This window comes from Diachasmimorpha longicaudata, chromosome 6 (assembly GCF_034640455.1).
Source record: "Diachasmimorpha longicaudata isolate KC_UGA_2023 chromosome 6, iyDiaLong2, whole genome shotgun sequence".
NCBI classification, from domain to species: Eukaryota; Metazoa; Arthropoda; class Insecta; order Hymenoptera; family Braconidae; genus Diachasmimorpha; species Diachasmimorpha longicaudata.
Genome location: NC_087230.1, coordinates 5,610,147 through 5,628,188, shown reverse-complemented (window position 1 = coordinate 5,628,188; position 18,042 = coordinate 5,610,147). Strand labels below are relative to the sequence as shown.

The following is an 18,042-nucleotide window of genomic DNA, read 5'->3' as shown; positions in this document are numbered from 1 at the left end:
TAATTAAAGCTCCCGTCGATTTTGCCAATTTTTTTTTCTTCGTAATTTTGTAATTAGAAAATTGACAATAAAATTATTTGACGTAAATAATTCTTTATGTTTCTCATGAAAAAAAGGGAAAACCATATTTTCTTCGATTTGAATAAATCACTTTTGTGGGTTTAGTACATCTCCAGCTCATTATGTGGAGTCTGACTATAACTGAATTAATCCACTCATTCGGATTCTCCGGTTTATAAAAAAAAACTAATCAACTTATGGAGCCAGCAAACTCGAACAGTGAAAGAGGTCTAACTCTCATGATTAGCATTTCTCAAGCCTCTGCTAAACAACATATGCACAGCCTCGAAATTGCAAAACCAAATTACCAGTTTAGAACTCTGTCATCGTGTTAGAAACACCTTAACGTATGTTGAGTGGCGGAAGGCTCGTACATTAATAAATGCAAATCTCCGAATCTGGTGAAGATGAGAAAGTTGGAAAATGACATTCAAAATTTAACTTTTAATGCTATGAGAGTGGATATCGTAGAAGTGGCACTCGGATTGTATTTTTACATCGCATTATGGGAGCGCACATTTCCATTCAAAGTGGTCAAATATGGGAGAAAGCTCCTCAGCTAGCATTCGTTTAGGAAAAAAAATGACGGGGCTTTTCTTCTTTCCATTATGGTATGCATGAGGCTCGCGGAATGATGTATTAATATTAGAGTGGACAATTGTGACAGACGCGAACGTCTGAACATTCAGGAAAAAAAATGCCTCATTGTTCTACGCGGAGAGGAAAATCGGATAAGAATTACTTCAATAAAATAAATAAAAATTGCAAACAACATTGAAATTGCATACCACAATTATGGAGAATATTTAAATAAAAATTGATAAATGCACACGTGACAATTACAAATCATAAAACAGAAATTTTTGGTAAAAATTTCCCGTTTCATTTTTTAGTTAATTTGTGCATAATTTGTGCTGAATTTATAATTTACTATTATCTCTTGATTCAGTTATTTTTTAATTTTTTTATTGCTGCAATTGTTACCAGATTTTTTACTCAATATATGTTGAGGAACAATTGCGCCTATTTATTTTCCATGAAAAATCATTCGATGTTAATTGCGGGCCTGATTGCTGGCCACACCTCATGAATTTCTCATTTGAACTATTATTCACTCCCCAAATGATCACGCGAGCACCGGGACATGAATAGCCAATTATTGAGGTAATTATCTCAAATGTCTCAGTGTGCATTTGTTCAGGGTCAATACCGGGGTCTAACGGTGTATAAAAAAATTATTACAATCACGGGTCGTGTCTGGTAGTCCCATTGGAGCTCATTAATGATCCTTTGGCCGTCGAATGATCCTAAAAAAATTGGAACATGAACAATCAATTATTAATGTCATTATTTCGCGGTTGATGTGGTGCCTCTCGATTTTGCGACTGATTTTGTTTACCGGTGGGACGATTGGCACAGCCGTCTTTGGCAATGACGAGCCCCGTCGGGACGCAATCGATCATACATGACGGGCTAATCATCGGTTAATCGTGAATATTGGGGAGGAAATGCCACTCTGGCCGAATTCATCGGCTGTTACCATGTGCAAACTATGGAGGGGATGCGTATCATAATCTACAAACATTGATTTTGGGGGGGTAATTGGCCGGCGTGTTTCATTTCGTTGATCATACGACTTTCAAGAAGTAATTATCACCAAAGCGCCGATGCAAATGTGAATTTTATTCTTTATAGGTATCAAATTGCTTTTTGGTCGAATTTGAGACATAAATAAATTGGTTACGATCGTCAGGAAATGATCGTAATTAAAAAAACCATTTTCAAATAATTTCGGCGAGTTTCCTTCAAAGGAAAGCTTTCTAATTTTTTTTTTACTTTTCACATTAGGGCTAACGATTTAAAATCGAAATAAAAATTATTATCTGCAATTAGATAGCGAAATAATAAAATCATTAGAGGATATCTAACAACTTACGGTAAAGTAAGCCTTAAATGAAAGCTCTGATGGTCCACTACAAAAGTAGGGAACCATTTAACTGGATAAAAAATACTCAAACTATTTAGATATTCGTAACAATCAATTTTACAACTCTTTTTTCTATTGGGAAACCATTTTATTATTCTCAATCATCGTAATCTTAACTGTAATTATCGGTAAAAAATATATATAATAATCAAATCATAAAATTAAGTTCTTGAATGTTCATTTCGAAGAATCAAAACCTAAAAAAATTACCAGAAGAAATAATTGTCGGGATAAACTCAAAAATTTGGAATTGCAAATGAAGATCTCTCGAATCATGAAAATTTATCGTCCGCAAATTATCCGATGGTTTATGCATCTGGTTGCTGAGGTTTACATCGGGGGTGAACCCGAGGTAAGAGATAACCATTCACCATCAATAACAGTTAGTGTTCGAACGACCGTACCCTCGGTAATTTTCCAATAGGACGCCAACGATGCAGTCGTGCATCTTCCAACTACTGGATCAGAAATGGAGACACTGAGCGAGGAATGCCAAGTGCTGAAGGACACATCCTCGGGTTTATTGACAAGTGGCCGATAGATTCGCTCGTAAGACGGTGATAAGCCACATTAAATACCCATCGACAATTGTGTGAGTGGATTTGGGAGGATCAGGGAGAATGTAAAGATTGGACTGCAGAGGGTGGATCATGATTTGAAATCAGATGGCACTTTTCAGGGGGTTATGGGGTAATTACCAATGAGCTTGTGGGAATATAGAGGTAGAGCTTTCAGAAGTTACACCAAATTCATGTCATCAAGAATGTTTGTTATCGTTCAAAATGAGGTCAAGATATCCTCGTGTCTTGGGATTAAATTCATTTTATGGAGAATAAACTGGAAATGTATTCACGTGCAGTGAAAAGATTTTGAAAAATTTGGAAAATAATGAAAGATTATTTCTCACCGTCCCATGAAGTATGAAGTACTGAAGAAGTATTTTCAATACTTGAAATTAAAATTGAAAGACCGACTAGAAAAATATTTTCTTCTATCAAAAATATTAATCACGGACTGAAATAAGTTATTCCTCCACTGTATATGATAAGTGTAAATTAAACTTGTACGTTTACTTGATTTTAGTCTTCTCAATATAGTTCACTGATTCCAAATTGAGAATTCAATAATACAAAAATTCAAATACGATCCCAATGATCCATTCGATAATATTTACTGATCCTCGTTAACACTATCATTCGAAATGTAAACTTATTTCAAATCTCTTTCGTCCTCCATTTTTCTGAAATATTGATCACCTCCTCGTTAATATAAAAATCTTCTTGAAATGTATTTTTATACCGGAATAAAATTACAACCGTGTTGACAGTTTGCTCTTGAGACATCGATAAAAATGCGTCGAGTACAACGAAAATCCAACTCATGAAAGTCAAGATGTGCACGTGGTGTTATATAACGATCAGGGATTGTGGGGTAGACTGGATTAAATGATGAATAAAAAAAAAAGAAGTGAAGGGTGTAGGGATGTTTACCGATATACGATGGCGTCTCCGTAAATCTCAACTTGTGTGAGATATACCGTAAAATTTCCCGTCTCTATACATTGAATCGCGTTGGAAGAGATGGTAAGAAAACCTTCTCGAGTTTGACATTGTCAATGATAAAAAGAGAAAATGTTATTGAGGTGTGCAATGTGAGAACGTTGAAGAAGAATATGTAATAGGAAATTCCAGGGATATGTGGCACTCGGGAAAATGGAATAATTTTCTTTTAATGTTGGAAATCGATCCAATATTCTACTTCACTAAGTTATTCACTTACAGACTGCGCGACAAGAAATATATTTTTTATTATTTTTATTTTACATCGCTTCGATCGATTTAGGATATGATCCGATAAACCTCACCTTTAAATGGTGAGATCGGACTTGACCCACTGCACGAACACCGATAGAATTGATTAATTATTATAAACGAATGGAGTTTGGTTTTAGGTTACGGTTTATTTGGCTCCACCAAACGTTCATTCGTTAATGGTTAATGAATGTATATTTGATGAACCTTGTTTGACTTGACGCCTATTCAAATGAGCCCTTCGCTAACTGTTACCGAACATTCATTTGGTCATGTTCATTTTCACCATTCGTTGATAGCTAACGATTTTCGTTTCGAATGAATAAATCGGTCTACGAGTGAAGTCATTAGGACAGAGAAATATTTAGTTAAAATTATGTAATTATGAAACCGTAATTATTGAGTTTCTTCTTTGGTTTGTTTTAAAAAAGACTAGAAACACGCAATTTTTTTGGAACTTTACAAATTTAACTGAAAGTTCAAGAATTATTGTGACACCGAATACAAAAATATGTGGACACTCAATATGTTTTACACATATTAACTTTCAGTTCATTAGTTGAATGTTGGTTAATGCCCATCAAATTAATTTGCTCCGGGAAATATTGGATCGAGAAATTTGAACCGATTCTGCAATATTATATGAAAAAATTCTTATTTAATTTCCACGTGAGGGATCTAAGTCAGGTATTAGAGTCTCTGTATTCGAATGCATTTGAGGGAATCTCCCTTCTAATCAGTCCTGAACAATGGTGTCCAGTATCATTTCTACGTGATCTACATTCTGACATAAAGCAATCGTCAAGTACGAGAGAAATTGTAGTCTGCAACAGGGATTCATTGACAGTCATTGGAGCATTCGAAGCTCCATCGATTTCAGTGCTTGAAGTGCCAGTTTTCGAAACGTAGAAAATAAAAAGAGGTTTCAGAGCCTTCGAAATGGACTTTACTTTGCTGTATTTGAATGGCCCTTGTACTTAACTACCCACTATTGCACTTTTATTGTGATTAAAATCTCGAATGTGATTCTCCGTTGATCAGAGGAAGTAATAAGCGGATGACATAAGATGGCGATATGTGAAATAAAATTTTAATAACAATTCTTTTGCTGATAACAATTCGAAAGAAAAAATTCTTCTGAATCGAATTTAATGTCATCATCACAAGACTTATTGCCATATTTTGCATTAAATTTAACAAACAATTCAATGGTAAAAACGGGCATTTGAAAATTTTTAGTACTTACCATCAGTGTCAATCTCTTCTAACATTGTGCGAAGCTCTTCAGTTCTCGCGAATTGTCCTAAACCTCGCATTACTCTTCCAAGCTCTTCCTTCGTGATACTTCCATCTCGGTCCTTATCAAAGAGGTTGAAAGCTTCTTCGAATTCTGAAAAATTGAAATGACAAGTCAATTACCCTACAGTCCATAATTATGTTTCAAAGTATTTGTCTTTAAGGATCTTCTTGGCTCACCAAAAACTTCGAAATATTCTTCGAATAATTTTTCCAAAAATTTCTGACAGATATTCCAAAGACAAATATTTTAAACTCAGTAAATATTTTACCCAACAACAATCTTAACCTTCTTCACTCAAAATTTCTTGTACAATTTTCTACCAGGATAGTTGTGCAGTTTAAAAGCAAAAATTACCTTTCATTTGTGCTTTACTAATTGATGGCATTCTCTCGTCGAAACAAGTAGTGGAGCCCCTCCGGGCGTCCGGCAGTTCAAACAGCAAACTAGTAGTCAAGCGAGTTTGTCCAGACGACGAGCCTGAAGCAATACCCCCTGATAAAGCTGATGGATTATCAACAGCAATTGACGAATCATATGACGTATCACACTCAATTTGAATAGTCCCACCAAAATTACACTCATCACCTCTTCTTCTCGCGCACAACTGTTTATTAACCTCTGCCATGTCACTTCCAATATCACTCTGTCGTCTCTGATTGCTGGGTAAATGTTGCTGTCTCAGCCCCGTCAACTTGTTTGTATCATTCGTCACGGATGGCTTTCGGACATCCGGCCAAGTAGCGTCGCTCACCGATGGCCTCGATGAACCACCATCCACCGGCTCCTCCTCCTCCCCCCCACTTCCACCCTCTGTGTCTTTACGTGTCTGAAATAATAATGGAGAAAGGGGAAAATTGTTGAATTATCATTTGCACTTGGAACTGTAGATGGGGGTGGATTTGTGATTAAGTTCTATCGGTGATTGACGTTCATCCACTGGGAGAGGGTGAATTTTCATGAGTTGTATTCACTCGTTGGTGTTGTATAACATGATTGAGTAATTCGTAAGCTCCCAATAGAATTGTTCATCGTACCAGAGGGGCGGGAGAATATATTGTTTCAGAGAGAGAATTTTTTTTTTGTTGGGGATGAGGTGAGTGAATGGGAATTTTGTACATTTGTAATTTCTGTGAGGTTTTTTTTTGTTGTTGGGGTTCGTTTTATTTTTAACTTGATTACTATATTTTTATGCGGAGTTGCGGAATGTTTTTCATAGGGTGGGGCAAAATGAAACGGTGGGAATGAATGGATATGCGAGAGAAGAATTCCTACTCAAGTGGACTCGAGTCTGTACATTCCAATAAATTACTTGATTAAAATGTTTTTATCATTGTTAATAATGCTAGTGAGGTCGGCTGATAAAACTCTAGCTTTCAGCGGTCAAAGTTATCGGGAACGTACATCAGTAATAAACTCTACGATGCGGGATGCTGTTTGTGACGTTAATACCCAAATTTTGAATTCCCTGAAAATTACACGGAGAAAAAAATTACGCATTTTTTACTTTTTCTTGAACCTTCTGGACCTTTTTCTGAAAGTTCATTGAAAAAGTGTGTAACTGTTCCGTAATTTTTACTGAATATTTTTCTCTGTATATGAATATTTTTTGGGCAGATATTTTATTGCATTTTTTGTCATAGTTTTCTCTCCATGTACTCTTCTATATGTGTATATAGTTTGAGTTTCGTGCTCATGAGCACAGTTATTCATTCAGCATTGGCATGTAAACATCATAACGGAGGGAGGAATGCCGTAGGTTTTGCCTCTTCAGTAAGAAGGTAAATGGCTTGAGGGTGAATTTATGTATGAATAACTAAACCCAAGACGGTACATTTCAATTTCCCTCTAAAAATATCATCAAAGTGTTTACTGGTCAGAGAATTCATCTCATCAACCGCAAATCCATTCATACCACATGGGCGTAATCCCTTCAACAGGTAAATTAATCTCACTGACGTGAACACAAATGTTGACCTGATGCGGGCGAGATGAGCACAAATCACTGCAACTATTATCGTTATCATTGCATACCACATGATCTCCGCACATTCAGTAGTTGCGTCCATTCATGGATTAAATTCTGTTGAATTTCCGGGAGGCGAATGGACAGCTTTGTCAGTAAATATGAAATTATTAACATCGTCTAGTCTTTCTGCTTTTTTTTATAACTCGTTTCATGGAAATTTCAACAATTAGTTGTCTTAAACAAATGGGCCCAGCAAAATTATATATTTTTTCCTGAGTATGCAAATACGAAGGGAGACCTTTAAGAAATATTTCAGTTGTAAAAATTCCCAGATTTTGAAGTTGATACATAAATACATAAATTTAAAAGACAGGTAATTAGTCCCTTGGAATTATGGAATGAGAACCAAGTTCTCTGTGCAGTTAGAACTTGGACACTGGACCACCTGTTAATCTCTATTGTACGTACTGTACATTGGTCGGACTATCCACGATAATGGTTGTTTCGCAACACAAACAAAAACCGTCACGTTTCGTTGCTAGTGGTTTTATCGGGCTATCTTCAATAAATTGGACACTAGCAGCACTTGCCAGAGCAAAATTCGAAATATCCAGGCGGGGAATTAACCGAGTAATTCCATCCGGTAATGGAAGAAGAACATGTATAGTAACAAATTTTTGCGGTACAGACCTTTGCAGAGATTTTAGTTTTAATTACAAGCATCCAATAAATCATTATTCAATGTCCCGATGGCCTGGATTGATTCTAATTTCATTTTTTATAAGTCGTTTAGTACACGGAAAGAAATTTTGGATAAAAATTAGACTTGGGAGGGTAATTGTTGTAATAAAACTAAATTCATTCCTCGTTTCAACCTTTGGAGTGTAATTTTCCTTACAAATTATTTAGGTGTATTTTTTGTCAAAAGGGAATTTAACTCCACGATTAGAAAAAAAATCCACAATTTGTTTCCGCAACTGATTTTTCTCTCGATATAGTAAATTATGAAGTGGATGTAAAATGTCATAGAATTACTAACAAATATCCTGCAAGATTGTTTGTAAATTCCCTATAAAAAAATTTAACCCTGACTATAATGAAGAATTATTTAGAGAAAATCGTAATCTCTATTGTTTCTTGAACAATGATAATTGCTGATTCACTGATAGGCATTGTATCAACTCGTTAAAGCCAGCATGTTATCACGACCAAGTAATTCAACCCACCGACGTTGACATATCGGCATATTGCGACTCAATGCACAAGGGACACGACCCCTAAGTGTCAATCTTCGACACTGATTAGTTGCCCTCCTCAATCGGCTCACACCTAAAAATACTTAATTACATTCCCAGAGTTATTTCCCTCCGGGATAAAATATTTTCCCCAATTGTGGTATCAAAAAGGTACATTTTACACTAAATTTTCAGTGATTATTTTTCCCACCCAAATTTCAGCCAATAGAATTGCACCATTTGTTGATATTTTGTATAGCCTACCTCGAATATCAGCGATAATTTTTTGAATATTTTGGTAAACAAACGACACTTAACCAAATAAACCTCTTTTCATGTCATGGCACAATTCTCTTGGCCGAAATTTGGATAGGAAAAATAATCCCCTGAATACCACTCGAGCTTCAAAATTATAGAATATTTCCCTCTAGGTTCCCTGCATACAAATGAAGTCGTCAAGTTTTTCAGGAAAAATCACTCGTGCTTCGCACTCGTGATTTTTTAGCCTGAAAAACTTGACTCCTTCATTTGTTTGCAACGAATCTATCGGGAAATATTCGATAATTTTGAACCACTTGTGGTATTATATGTGAATATTCAATACAAAATATTGCTGTTGCCACCACTTTAATGGATGAAACCCAACCACCCAAAAGCTTCAACTGAAATTTCGTTTAAAAACGAAATTTCCTTTACCCTCACCCTGTTTATTTTTACACCCCCAATTTTGTTCAAACATTTCATTCACAAAGGGACAGGAGAAATTACCATGGGAGCAGCGGGATTAGCATTGAAATGCAGTGATGTGGGACAGGCCTCAAACCATCAAAAATGTTGTTTACATACGCATTTTATAATAAAATGTAAATTGTCCTGTGGTGAAACATCTGCCTCTCGTAATTTTTACAAGATAGACATGTTGCCCTTTTTTTAAAGTGTGTTAAACGATTCCATTATTCTAATTTAAAATCATTCCCGCGTTTTTCCAATCTAAACAGCGAGAGGAATTTCCAGGACTTTTTTTGTAATAAAAAAAACTGTTTTTTTAGCAAGTCTTCTCCCTCCTTAATAATAATACTATAAAAGTGAGGACTGTCCTAAAATCAATAAAGTGAATATGTTCTCTGAATATTCCACGTGACTCCACATGAGAGCAAGCTCTTCCCCATTTTTTTTTCCGAATAAAGAACGACTCGATGAAACCCTCGAAAGCCGTTACGAAGAACTTTCCACCACTTTTGTGACAACATCTCTTCTCTCACGTCCCCTGAATAAGTAAAATCGTTCACTCTAGACGTTGCTACATCAGGTGACAATGCGAGGGAAAATTGTCTTCAAGAATCGGAAATTATGTAAAATTTCTGATTGACAAAATCACTGAATTTCAAAGTGTTGTACTTACGGAATTCCTAGTAAAGAAATGAATGAGGAATTCATAGTCTCGTATTATCATCATTAGAAATTCTCCTGTAGTCCGGAGCCAACGGCGAAGATTTAGAAGGGGGAAGCGAACTTTGTGAAAACTGCTGGACCACAGGGGGCGATTGAGGAGATTCCAATGTGCGCATGGGGAGGTGAAAAAAAAACTTTGAATCTAATGATAAGCAGAACCAGTTGAATCATCCCCTTGAGAAATTTATTCTCTCTATCCAATGTATTTCAGGGAATTTAGATAGTCTAGGGTAGGGTGTGCTACGATTGACGAACAATCGAATTAACTTTAATTCTAGTCAAAGTGTGTCCGTCGATATCGGATTTCTGTCTCCGGTGTGTAACAGTGGGAATATCTCTCAGGAACTTAGTTGTTCTTACTCTTTTCGGTCAGGGCCAAGACCTATCTTAACATGAATCTCCTACGTTCCATTTGCAAAGTCATTATTTCTACGTTCTACCAAGGGATGTCTTTACATTCAATTATTTCGATAATTGGGTCAACGAAAATTAACATGATTTTTCATGGTGGAATTAATTAATCATACCTCAATCGTAAGTTCTCTGATTGACTTCAATCCTCTCAAATCACGTAGACCATTTTTTCGCGTGGATTTCTCATCCCCTGATGGAGAGGGGATGGGAGTCCACTCGCATCACTCGATATTTTCCATTTGTTCATATAAATTCTAAAGGAAAACGGGCAATGACTAAATCTGCCTCTGGATACTCTTTATAAATTTTTGACGACGTTTAAGTTTATGACCCTTGAGAATTTTCTTAGTATTTAGTATTTTTAATTTGTTTTTATGATCTCTAAAGTCTCTATGACCTTTATAACTCTCGTGATCTTGGAAAAATGTTTAACGTTAGGCAACACTTAGGAATCTCTATGACTTTTGTGACCCTTGTGACCTCTTCTAGGAAAATTTCCTAGCGTTAAGCCGCACTATTTTTTTTTTATTGTTCAGGGAGAAAAAAAATTATTTTTGTCACATATTGATTTACTGGAAAGAAATACTTATTTGTTCAAAACTGTCTTTCTTTGGTCTAATTACTTCTGATGGGGATCGACTGAGATTTAACTTATGATAATCATATGACTCTAGAGGATAAGTATTTTGTACGTGATCTTGAATGAACTTCATTGATAATTATTTCGTTTTTTTTTAAAGTTCTGATTTTTTTGGGGAAAGATTTTCGATGGATTATTTAATGCTCATAGTTATTACAGGAGTTCACTCAACGTTATGATTAACATGATCATGTTCTAGAACAATATAAGTGACGTAGTTCAAACCTAATCAGAATTATCAGGGAAATGATTGCCCTAAATGGTGAGGTTCAAAAAAATTCCCTAAACAAAAAAACTGAAATCCCAAATAAATCTGCAATTAATAAGATGGAGTAGATTTCATAAAGTCGACGAGAACTCCAATAAGACACAACAAAAAATAATCCGAGAATAATGAAATGTGCTTTTCCATAAATCTCCTTTATTCTTCATTTCTCTTGGGAAAATTGTGCAAACACTGAAACTGTCCTCAACAGAGAGCCAAGAAATCGCACTAAAACAGTAAGATGAACTGCAGTAGATAAAACAAATGAAGGACCAGGTGGAGAGTTAAGAAATGAGAGTCCACAAACGAAGAAGGGTGAAGAGGAATAGGAAGAATCAGAACTGCAAGACACGAATCTTATTCCAGTGAGCCAATCACATAAAGGCACAACTCCTACTCTGGTAGCCCACCTCCTCATTTTCCTGCTGTCCTACCTACAATTGCCTCCTCGACATTTCTCACTAGTCACTCGAAATGGCGAATCAACTGTACAATTAAATCCATCTTCAACTCCCACGATCGACAGGAGAATTTATCCTCAATTTTATCGATACCGTTCCTGGATGGGGTAGGGTAAACTGTCCAATAGATTGACGACTCCACGTTTCACTGACTATCGCATAAATATGGGAATGAAAATAACATCAGTCAATTTAATTTTCTATAAAAATATTTATTTACAACTAGGAAATTCCGCACTCGTTACGATTAAAAGCTCATGCTTTGTGAGACAGATATGGACTGAAAGTTAGTGTGTGACAATCGATTATCCGAAAAACGATACAATATAAGCTACATATCACTCCCAGTTCGATTTCTTTCACTCTGCTTTTCTTTCCATAGATGTCCCTTGGGGTTGGTTAGTGCTGATTATCCCGGATACTCGTAAAAAGAGCTTAGAACGATCTGGTCATTCAATCGACAGTAATCGAGCCGCTCTGGTTTTCGATAAGCCTCGAGCTAAGTGAACATCGGTTTTTGGATGAGTTTGGATGACCAGAACGAAAAAAAAGGGGATTGACCGACTCGGTCAGCAGTATTATGATTGCTTCCGAATTGATGGAGGATTCTGGTTGCTGGGTTATTCATGATTGAAGTTTCAATAAGTCGATATTTTAGTTTTTCGGGATTAGATGTTTTCGGTATTATTATCGATAATTGATGAGGTCCTGAAGAGATGATAAATGCGACCAAATTTACTGTCATGTTCTATTCACAACGAGAAATTTGATTTTTCTGAATATATTTTTAGTGCTTTTAATAAATTGATTGAAATAGTTTTAAGTGTCAGTGAGAATATTCAATTCAAGTCTTGTATGGGAAATATTATTTGTAAAGTTGAAATCAATATTTCGATTCGATATAGAAAGACGTGAGAAGCCATCTAGATGGGGAGGTGGTGCTGGGTAAATGCAAAACCTGACAAAAATTTGCAATATCAATCGATTGAATGGGATTCTTCAGACAACTTACTTTGTTCCAATGGTTCCCCTGGAAACCCCTCAATTATCTCTAGGATTTTATCTGCGACAAGAGATAATTATCAGCCAAAATACACAACATTTATATCTCCAAAAATAATCTCAGAATTAATTACTATAAAAGACTCAATAGTCGTAATTCTTCTCCCAGTAATTAATGACCTCATGACTAGTGGAAGAAAAAAATATTTTTATGCAGATTAAAATGAATGAAAGTTCACAGCCATCAATAAAAATAGTGAATGCAACAAAATAGTTATTGACACCCCTCCAAACAAAGAACTCTCACTGATCGAGTTTCGATGTAACAGGTGACTGAATGCCATTCACATACAAGTGTTCTCATCTTCTCCTCATTACTTTCTCCCCAACGGAACTTGGCTACAGTTCTCTGCATGAGTAGCCTCAAGTAGAAATCTGACAGACACTGAAGAGGCCCAGTCTACTGAATTGGAACAATGACTTCCTGAATGTGAAACGTGGATGGAATTCTGGAGTCTGTTAATTTGCTGAAGTTGACCCCAATATTCTCCGAATCGTTCTCATTCCGCCATCTGCCCCTGGTCCCTCATGAACTTTTCAAGGAATCAATTCTCACATTATTGTTTAATTACAATGCAGATTGAGAAGTGGGGGAGGAATGAAAAAACTTGACCTAATTTTGATATTGGCAGCCAATCAGTTTTGTTGGACTCTTTCAATTGAGTAACTTCTCACCGAAATTTCATTACAAAACGGAAATAGAATAACTTTTCGTGCTAGTGGAATACTTAGTTATGATCTTTGTTTCCGGGACTGAGAGCGAAGTTGAGGTATTTATGGCGCCATAAGGGCGGATAAAAACGTCAAGATCTTGAAGATTTTTTTGAATTTGCTCTTTGATGCATCAAAAAAATCGCGTAATCGATCTAAATAATCTAGATAATCACTTAAGTGATTTGTGAAACATCAGCTTGAATGGGACATTGATAGTTATACTGTTTTCTGCAGTATCGACGTGTCGGTAATATAGGAAAGATGTTGAAGTTAACAGCGACTCATTTAGGCTGATGCAGAAGTCGAAAGTTTACGAATTTTTTTCATTGTTGAAAATTACAGAACTCAAGGCCGCTCATCAACTTCGGAAATTGAAATAAAAATGAGGGAACACTCCGAAAAAATTCTGTAAAATTTTCCGTTTATTGAATATTTTGCTTCGTGTGGGTGATCGGTCCTATATTTCAAACCCAAAATTCTCCAGCTTTCACCATGTCCCCTTCCCTATTTTGTTCTTAAATCGAGACATTCCAATGAACCGGAATAATCGTTGCAATAAATTGGCAAAAAAAGGGAAAAATTCCTTTCAGAAATGGAAGGGAGTCAATGCGGAAATTTCATTTCACCCCACGAAATCATGTTTTCAATGCTTTTCTATGAAAAGTGGTTATCGGAAATACTTCGGAATATGATTCAGTCAGTATTTGTCGGTGAAAGAGAAGTGAAGAATGTGCCAATAAGATGTTGATGGAAAAATGGGGTTGAAGGAGGGAAAAACATACGCACAAGGGATTGGCCAGAGGTGAGGTTATTGAAGGAAGTTGTACAATGGATGTTGAGTAGATGAAAGACAGGGAAATAACCCCAGAGGATATTCATCCCCTCAAAAAGCACAGAGATGTCACCAATGCACTGGCAAAAGTCAATACGTAAGAAAATTTACCGCAACTATTCTCAATCTTTCATTCTCGGAATTATTTTCATAGTGACGACTGCGTACTATCCCCTCTCATGACTCCCCGAAATAGCGATTCCAGAGGGTCAGGTCTGTCCGATTTAAAATCTCCGTAAAAAGAATTTAATTAACGTGAGAGGAGGAGAGTGACATTAACTGTATTGACAGCACTTTATCATTATCGCGGGTTCGCCCGGTTGCACAAGTGCAATTCTTCCGAGGACAGGGACAACATCAGGATTAGAATTAAAATATTCCGTGATCAACTTTACTGATTTTTTTTAAGTCAATAAATTCCCAATACGTTTTAGAGTTTGATTTAACAATTCCCAATCCTCAAATTTGTCAATGACACTGCGGTGACAAAACTATTTAAAAATTATGAATTTTCGCCTGCATGTCAATTTGTTTACATTCGTATTCAGGCAAATAAAATATTTATCTAAATACTTTCGATCAACTGAGGTTCTTAATTTCTGTTTTTTCATAATCATATTAAACAATCTTCACTGGAAGCTACAATTATCCACCGATTGACCGATCGAGCCACCGATAATTTACCCCAAAATGACCCCCCACCACCAAACAAATCAATCCTCCCCGAAGGAACCCCAAGATCTTTATTGAACCATAAAAAAAACGTCAAAAAAAATAACTGGCTCCTAGAAAAATCCCGTAAGATATGACACTCATTGTGTTATCGCGATGGTAACAGGTGGGGTCAATGGTTCCATCAACCCCTCTCATCCCCACACAAGAGGGCAAAAAAAAAATCGGAGACGAGAATCATCTGGCCACAGCTTCCCAAGAATAATCTGTTTCCCTCGAGCGTTCGAATTCTCAAGATACTCGGCAATGTTTACGACCCTCACTATATCTGCATTCACCCGACCCATTCATCCCCATCCAAAATCGTTGCAACCACCATAATCTCGCCTAAAACCTGACAGACATACATTACTATTAACTACGATTACAGTGACGCTTGCTTAGTCTAGTAGTGCGATGCCATCATCATTGTAGCTCTCATGGGACAACTGGCACCACCATCAACCCCTAACTCGTGCATTTCTTGATGTCTTACTAGTCACCCTCCGTGCACCCGGTATCCAGGGTAATTCAGCGTGCCGTTGGCAATGTGACTGATGGCTTCTGTTTGTGGAAACATTCAGTGACACAACAATGTGATGGCATGTACCTGCTGTGCTCCATTTACCGACGTTTACATCGCCGCTGGAGGCCTTTGTACCGAATGATGAAGCTCACGCGATGATGAATTAAATTTAAGTATAATATAATAATATTAACCCTTGATTGGTCATCCTGTGGGAGAAAAACGTCCCAGGGTGTTAAATTCAACTGTGAAAGTAGCGATTAACTATCGCAGATAAAATTCTCATCACGTCTGAAAAAAGATGCGCGAAATTTTGTTGTGATTCCACGATTAACGTCAGCCCCTTCACGAATTATCGTCCTTACAATCTTGTAATCCAGCATTACGGTCTCATCAAGGGTCTTTTTCGGTGTAACAAGGCGGAATGGAAACTCCGGTGTAACGTTGTGCTAGTAAAATTACAATAACCCCCTAGATAAATATTGCTTTAAAGTAAATCATCCCGAGAGCTAAAATGATCCTGGATTTTAATCAGAAATAAGTGATTACAGTTATCATATATGAGATATTCTCATTTATGATCAATCTATCATGCATCAGATTACTCTAACCCAGGGTTAAAATTTATCATCACATATTAATGTTGATTAAATTCCAATGAATCATAGAAATGATGCAATAATGACCCAACAGACTTTTATGGAGCAGTAGAATAATTTTTTTTTTGGGAAAATAGCTCTCTGCTTTGATTGGCTATCCTGTATAATTGATTGGTCCATAATTGTTCATGATTGTTCATAAATGTTGAAATATATAGTATAATATTTAAAATTTTCAAAGTACGAATGCTCCATGATCTTGTTCATCTCTGATAGCAGACAGTATTATGAGACACAACGAGAAAGGGACAACTTACATACCAAAATCAAAAGTTTGTCTGAATATTTAAGTTACAAGAATGCTGAACACATTCTCCGTGATGTACCAAAATTACGAACTCAGAGAATCACAAGAAAATGGCATTTTCATTGCTTGACACGAAATTTGTAATTGCGATCCCTACAGTCACTGTTGAACTAGCTATTTATGTTGGAAATTCAACAGGGGACCTAGGGTGTGTTTGGAGTTGTAGATGGGAAGATTAATTGAATCACTAGGGCAACTTGTAACCATTAATTGATGTGCAGCAAAAGCCAGGTGGATCAGTGCCTGGTTGTGTCAATGGGGTTTCTCTAATTCTAACTTACAGATGTGTAGAATTCAGGGAGAGACAATGTTTGGGATAATTTAATGGTCCAAGTCCTTTGGTGTTACCAAAGTCACTCGAAGCTTGGTGATTATGAATAATTTTGGATTTTTTTAATGGATGAAAATTGGCAAAAAGTGGAATGGAAATTCGAGAGAAATTTATACTGAATTCTCAAAGTTGTTTCATCAATTTAATATATTGCAGTGTAGATATATCACTCGCACTTCAATGGAATTTCATAAAAAATGAAAGGTGAGAATGGGAATTGAAGCGAGGATATTGCTCCAAGTGATGCCCTCTGGGCTGATCCGAAAGGAGAAAAAAAACAAGCACTTCACGAGAAGATGCTATGATAAAATACATAAGCCTGAGGGGCCTCTTGCTTTTCTTCAGAATATAATTCGTCGTTTCGATGATAGCTGGAGGCTTCATTTTTGTAAATACAGAAAAGTTCCGGAGGAGTTGGAGAGTTTTATCAAACAAAAACTTCCAACCGAGGGAATCGAGGAAGCAAAGTTGAGGGTATTTAGAATTACCTAACACGGTTGTGATCGTTTGAATAGAAATTACCAGTGAGATGATCTATGGAGAATCAATACAACGTATCCAATAAATCAGATCCATCGATGAACAACTATCGAATAGAACATTATGAATTTCAAATGCCCGATTCTCTGGGAAATTATTTCTCACTCGAACAAAATTTAATAGAGAGACCTATCAATATTATTACAAATTTTGTATTGGATGTTTCCATTTTATGTCGACGGATTGGATTTTTTAGTGAATTTTTCACCAGAAAAAAAAAATCCATTGAATTCCGATTATAGAATTCCTTCTCCCTAAATTTATTCTGAAGATTTTTTTTGCCTCAAATTTTCTGAGACAAAAAATGTTGTAAATTATATAAGTGGAATTATGTAATACAAAAATATGGTAATGGTATTGTCATTAGCGCGAGATCCACTGGACGATACAAAAGGTCTACACACTGAGCCCTCGGTACTCCAGCTGATTCACCAGCACGTGCATTGAAATCATAGCCCTTCATATATACCTGTAAACGGTGGAACAATACGACCGGTCCATTGTCGACAAGTTAAACGAGTAAAAGTTTGAACGGTGAAAGGTAACTTCTAGTACACTCAACACTCACAGTTGTCTAGTTACGATGAGTAATGGTAACCTAGAGTTGGGCACTGGCTGGTAGCCGGGGGGAGAGAACGATTGACGTTCAGATTCAGCCGCAAATGGGACGTTTACTCATTCAGAGAAGTTATTGGAGGAATTCGATACATCGAGGAATCAGTATCGAGTGACAGAGACAGAATTATGCATAATATTATATATTTTATGA

The 18,042-nt window shown here is 36.4% G+C and overlaps 2 protein-coding genes across 8 annotated transcripts in view; one reads left to right on the top strand and one right to left on the bottom strand.

Moving 5' to 3' along the window:
* Window positions 1-18,042, top strand: part of LOC135163413 (uncharacterized) — a 139,237-nt gene that overhangs the window by 19,100 nt on the left and 102,095 nt on the right. The window lies entirely within an intron of this gene.
* LOC135163408 (uncharacterized) overlaps window positions 1-18,042 on the bottom strand; it is a 65,257-nt gene that overhangs the window by 25,118 nt on the left and 22,097 nt on the right. For all 6 annotated transcript variants that reach the window (XM_064122819.1, XM_064122817.1, XM_064122815.1 and 3 more), the window contains 2 exons: window positions 5,513-5,984; window positions 5,105-5,248 (listed from right to left, as the gene is read on the bottom strand). In XM_064122819.1, the coding sequence (XP_063978889.1) occupies window positions 5,105-5,248; window positions 5,513-5,984 (616 nt within the window). The remainder of the gene's footprint in view (window positions 1-5,104; window positions 5,249-5,512; window positions 5,985-18,042) is intronic.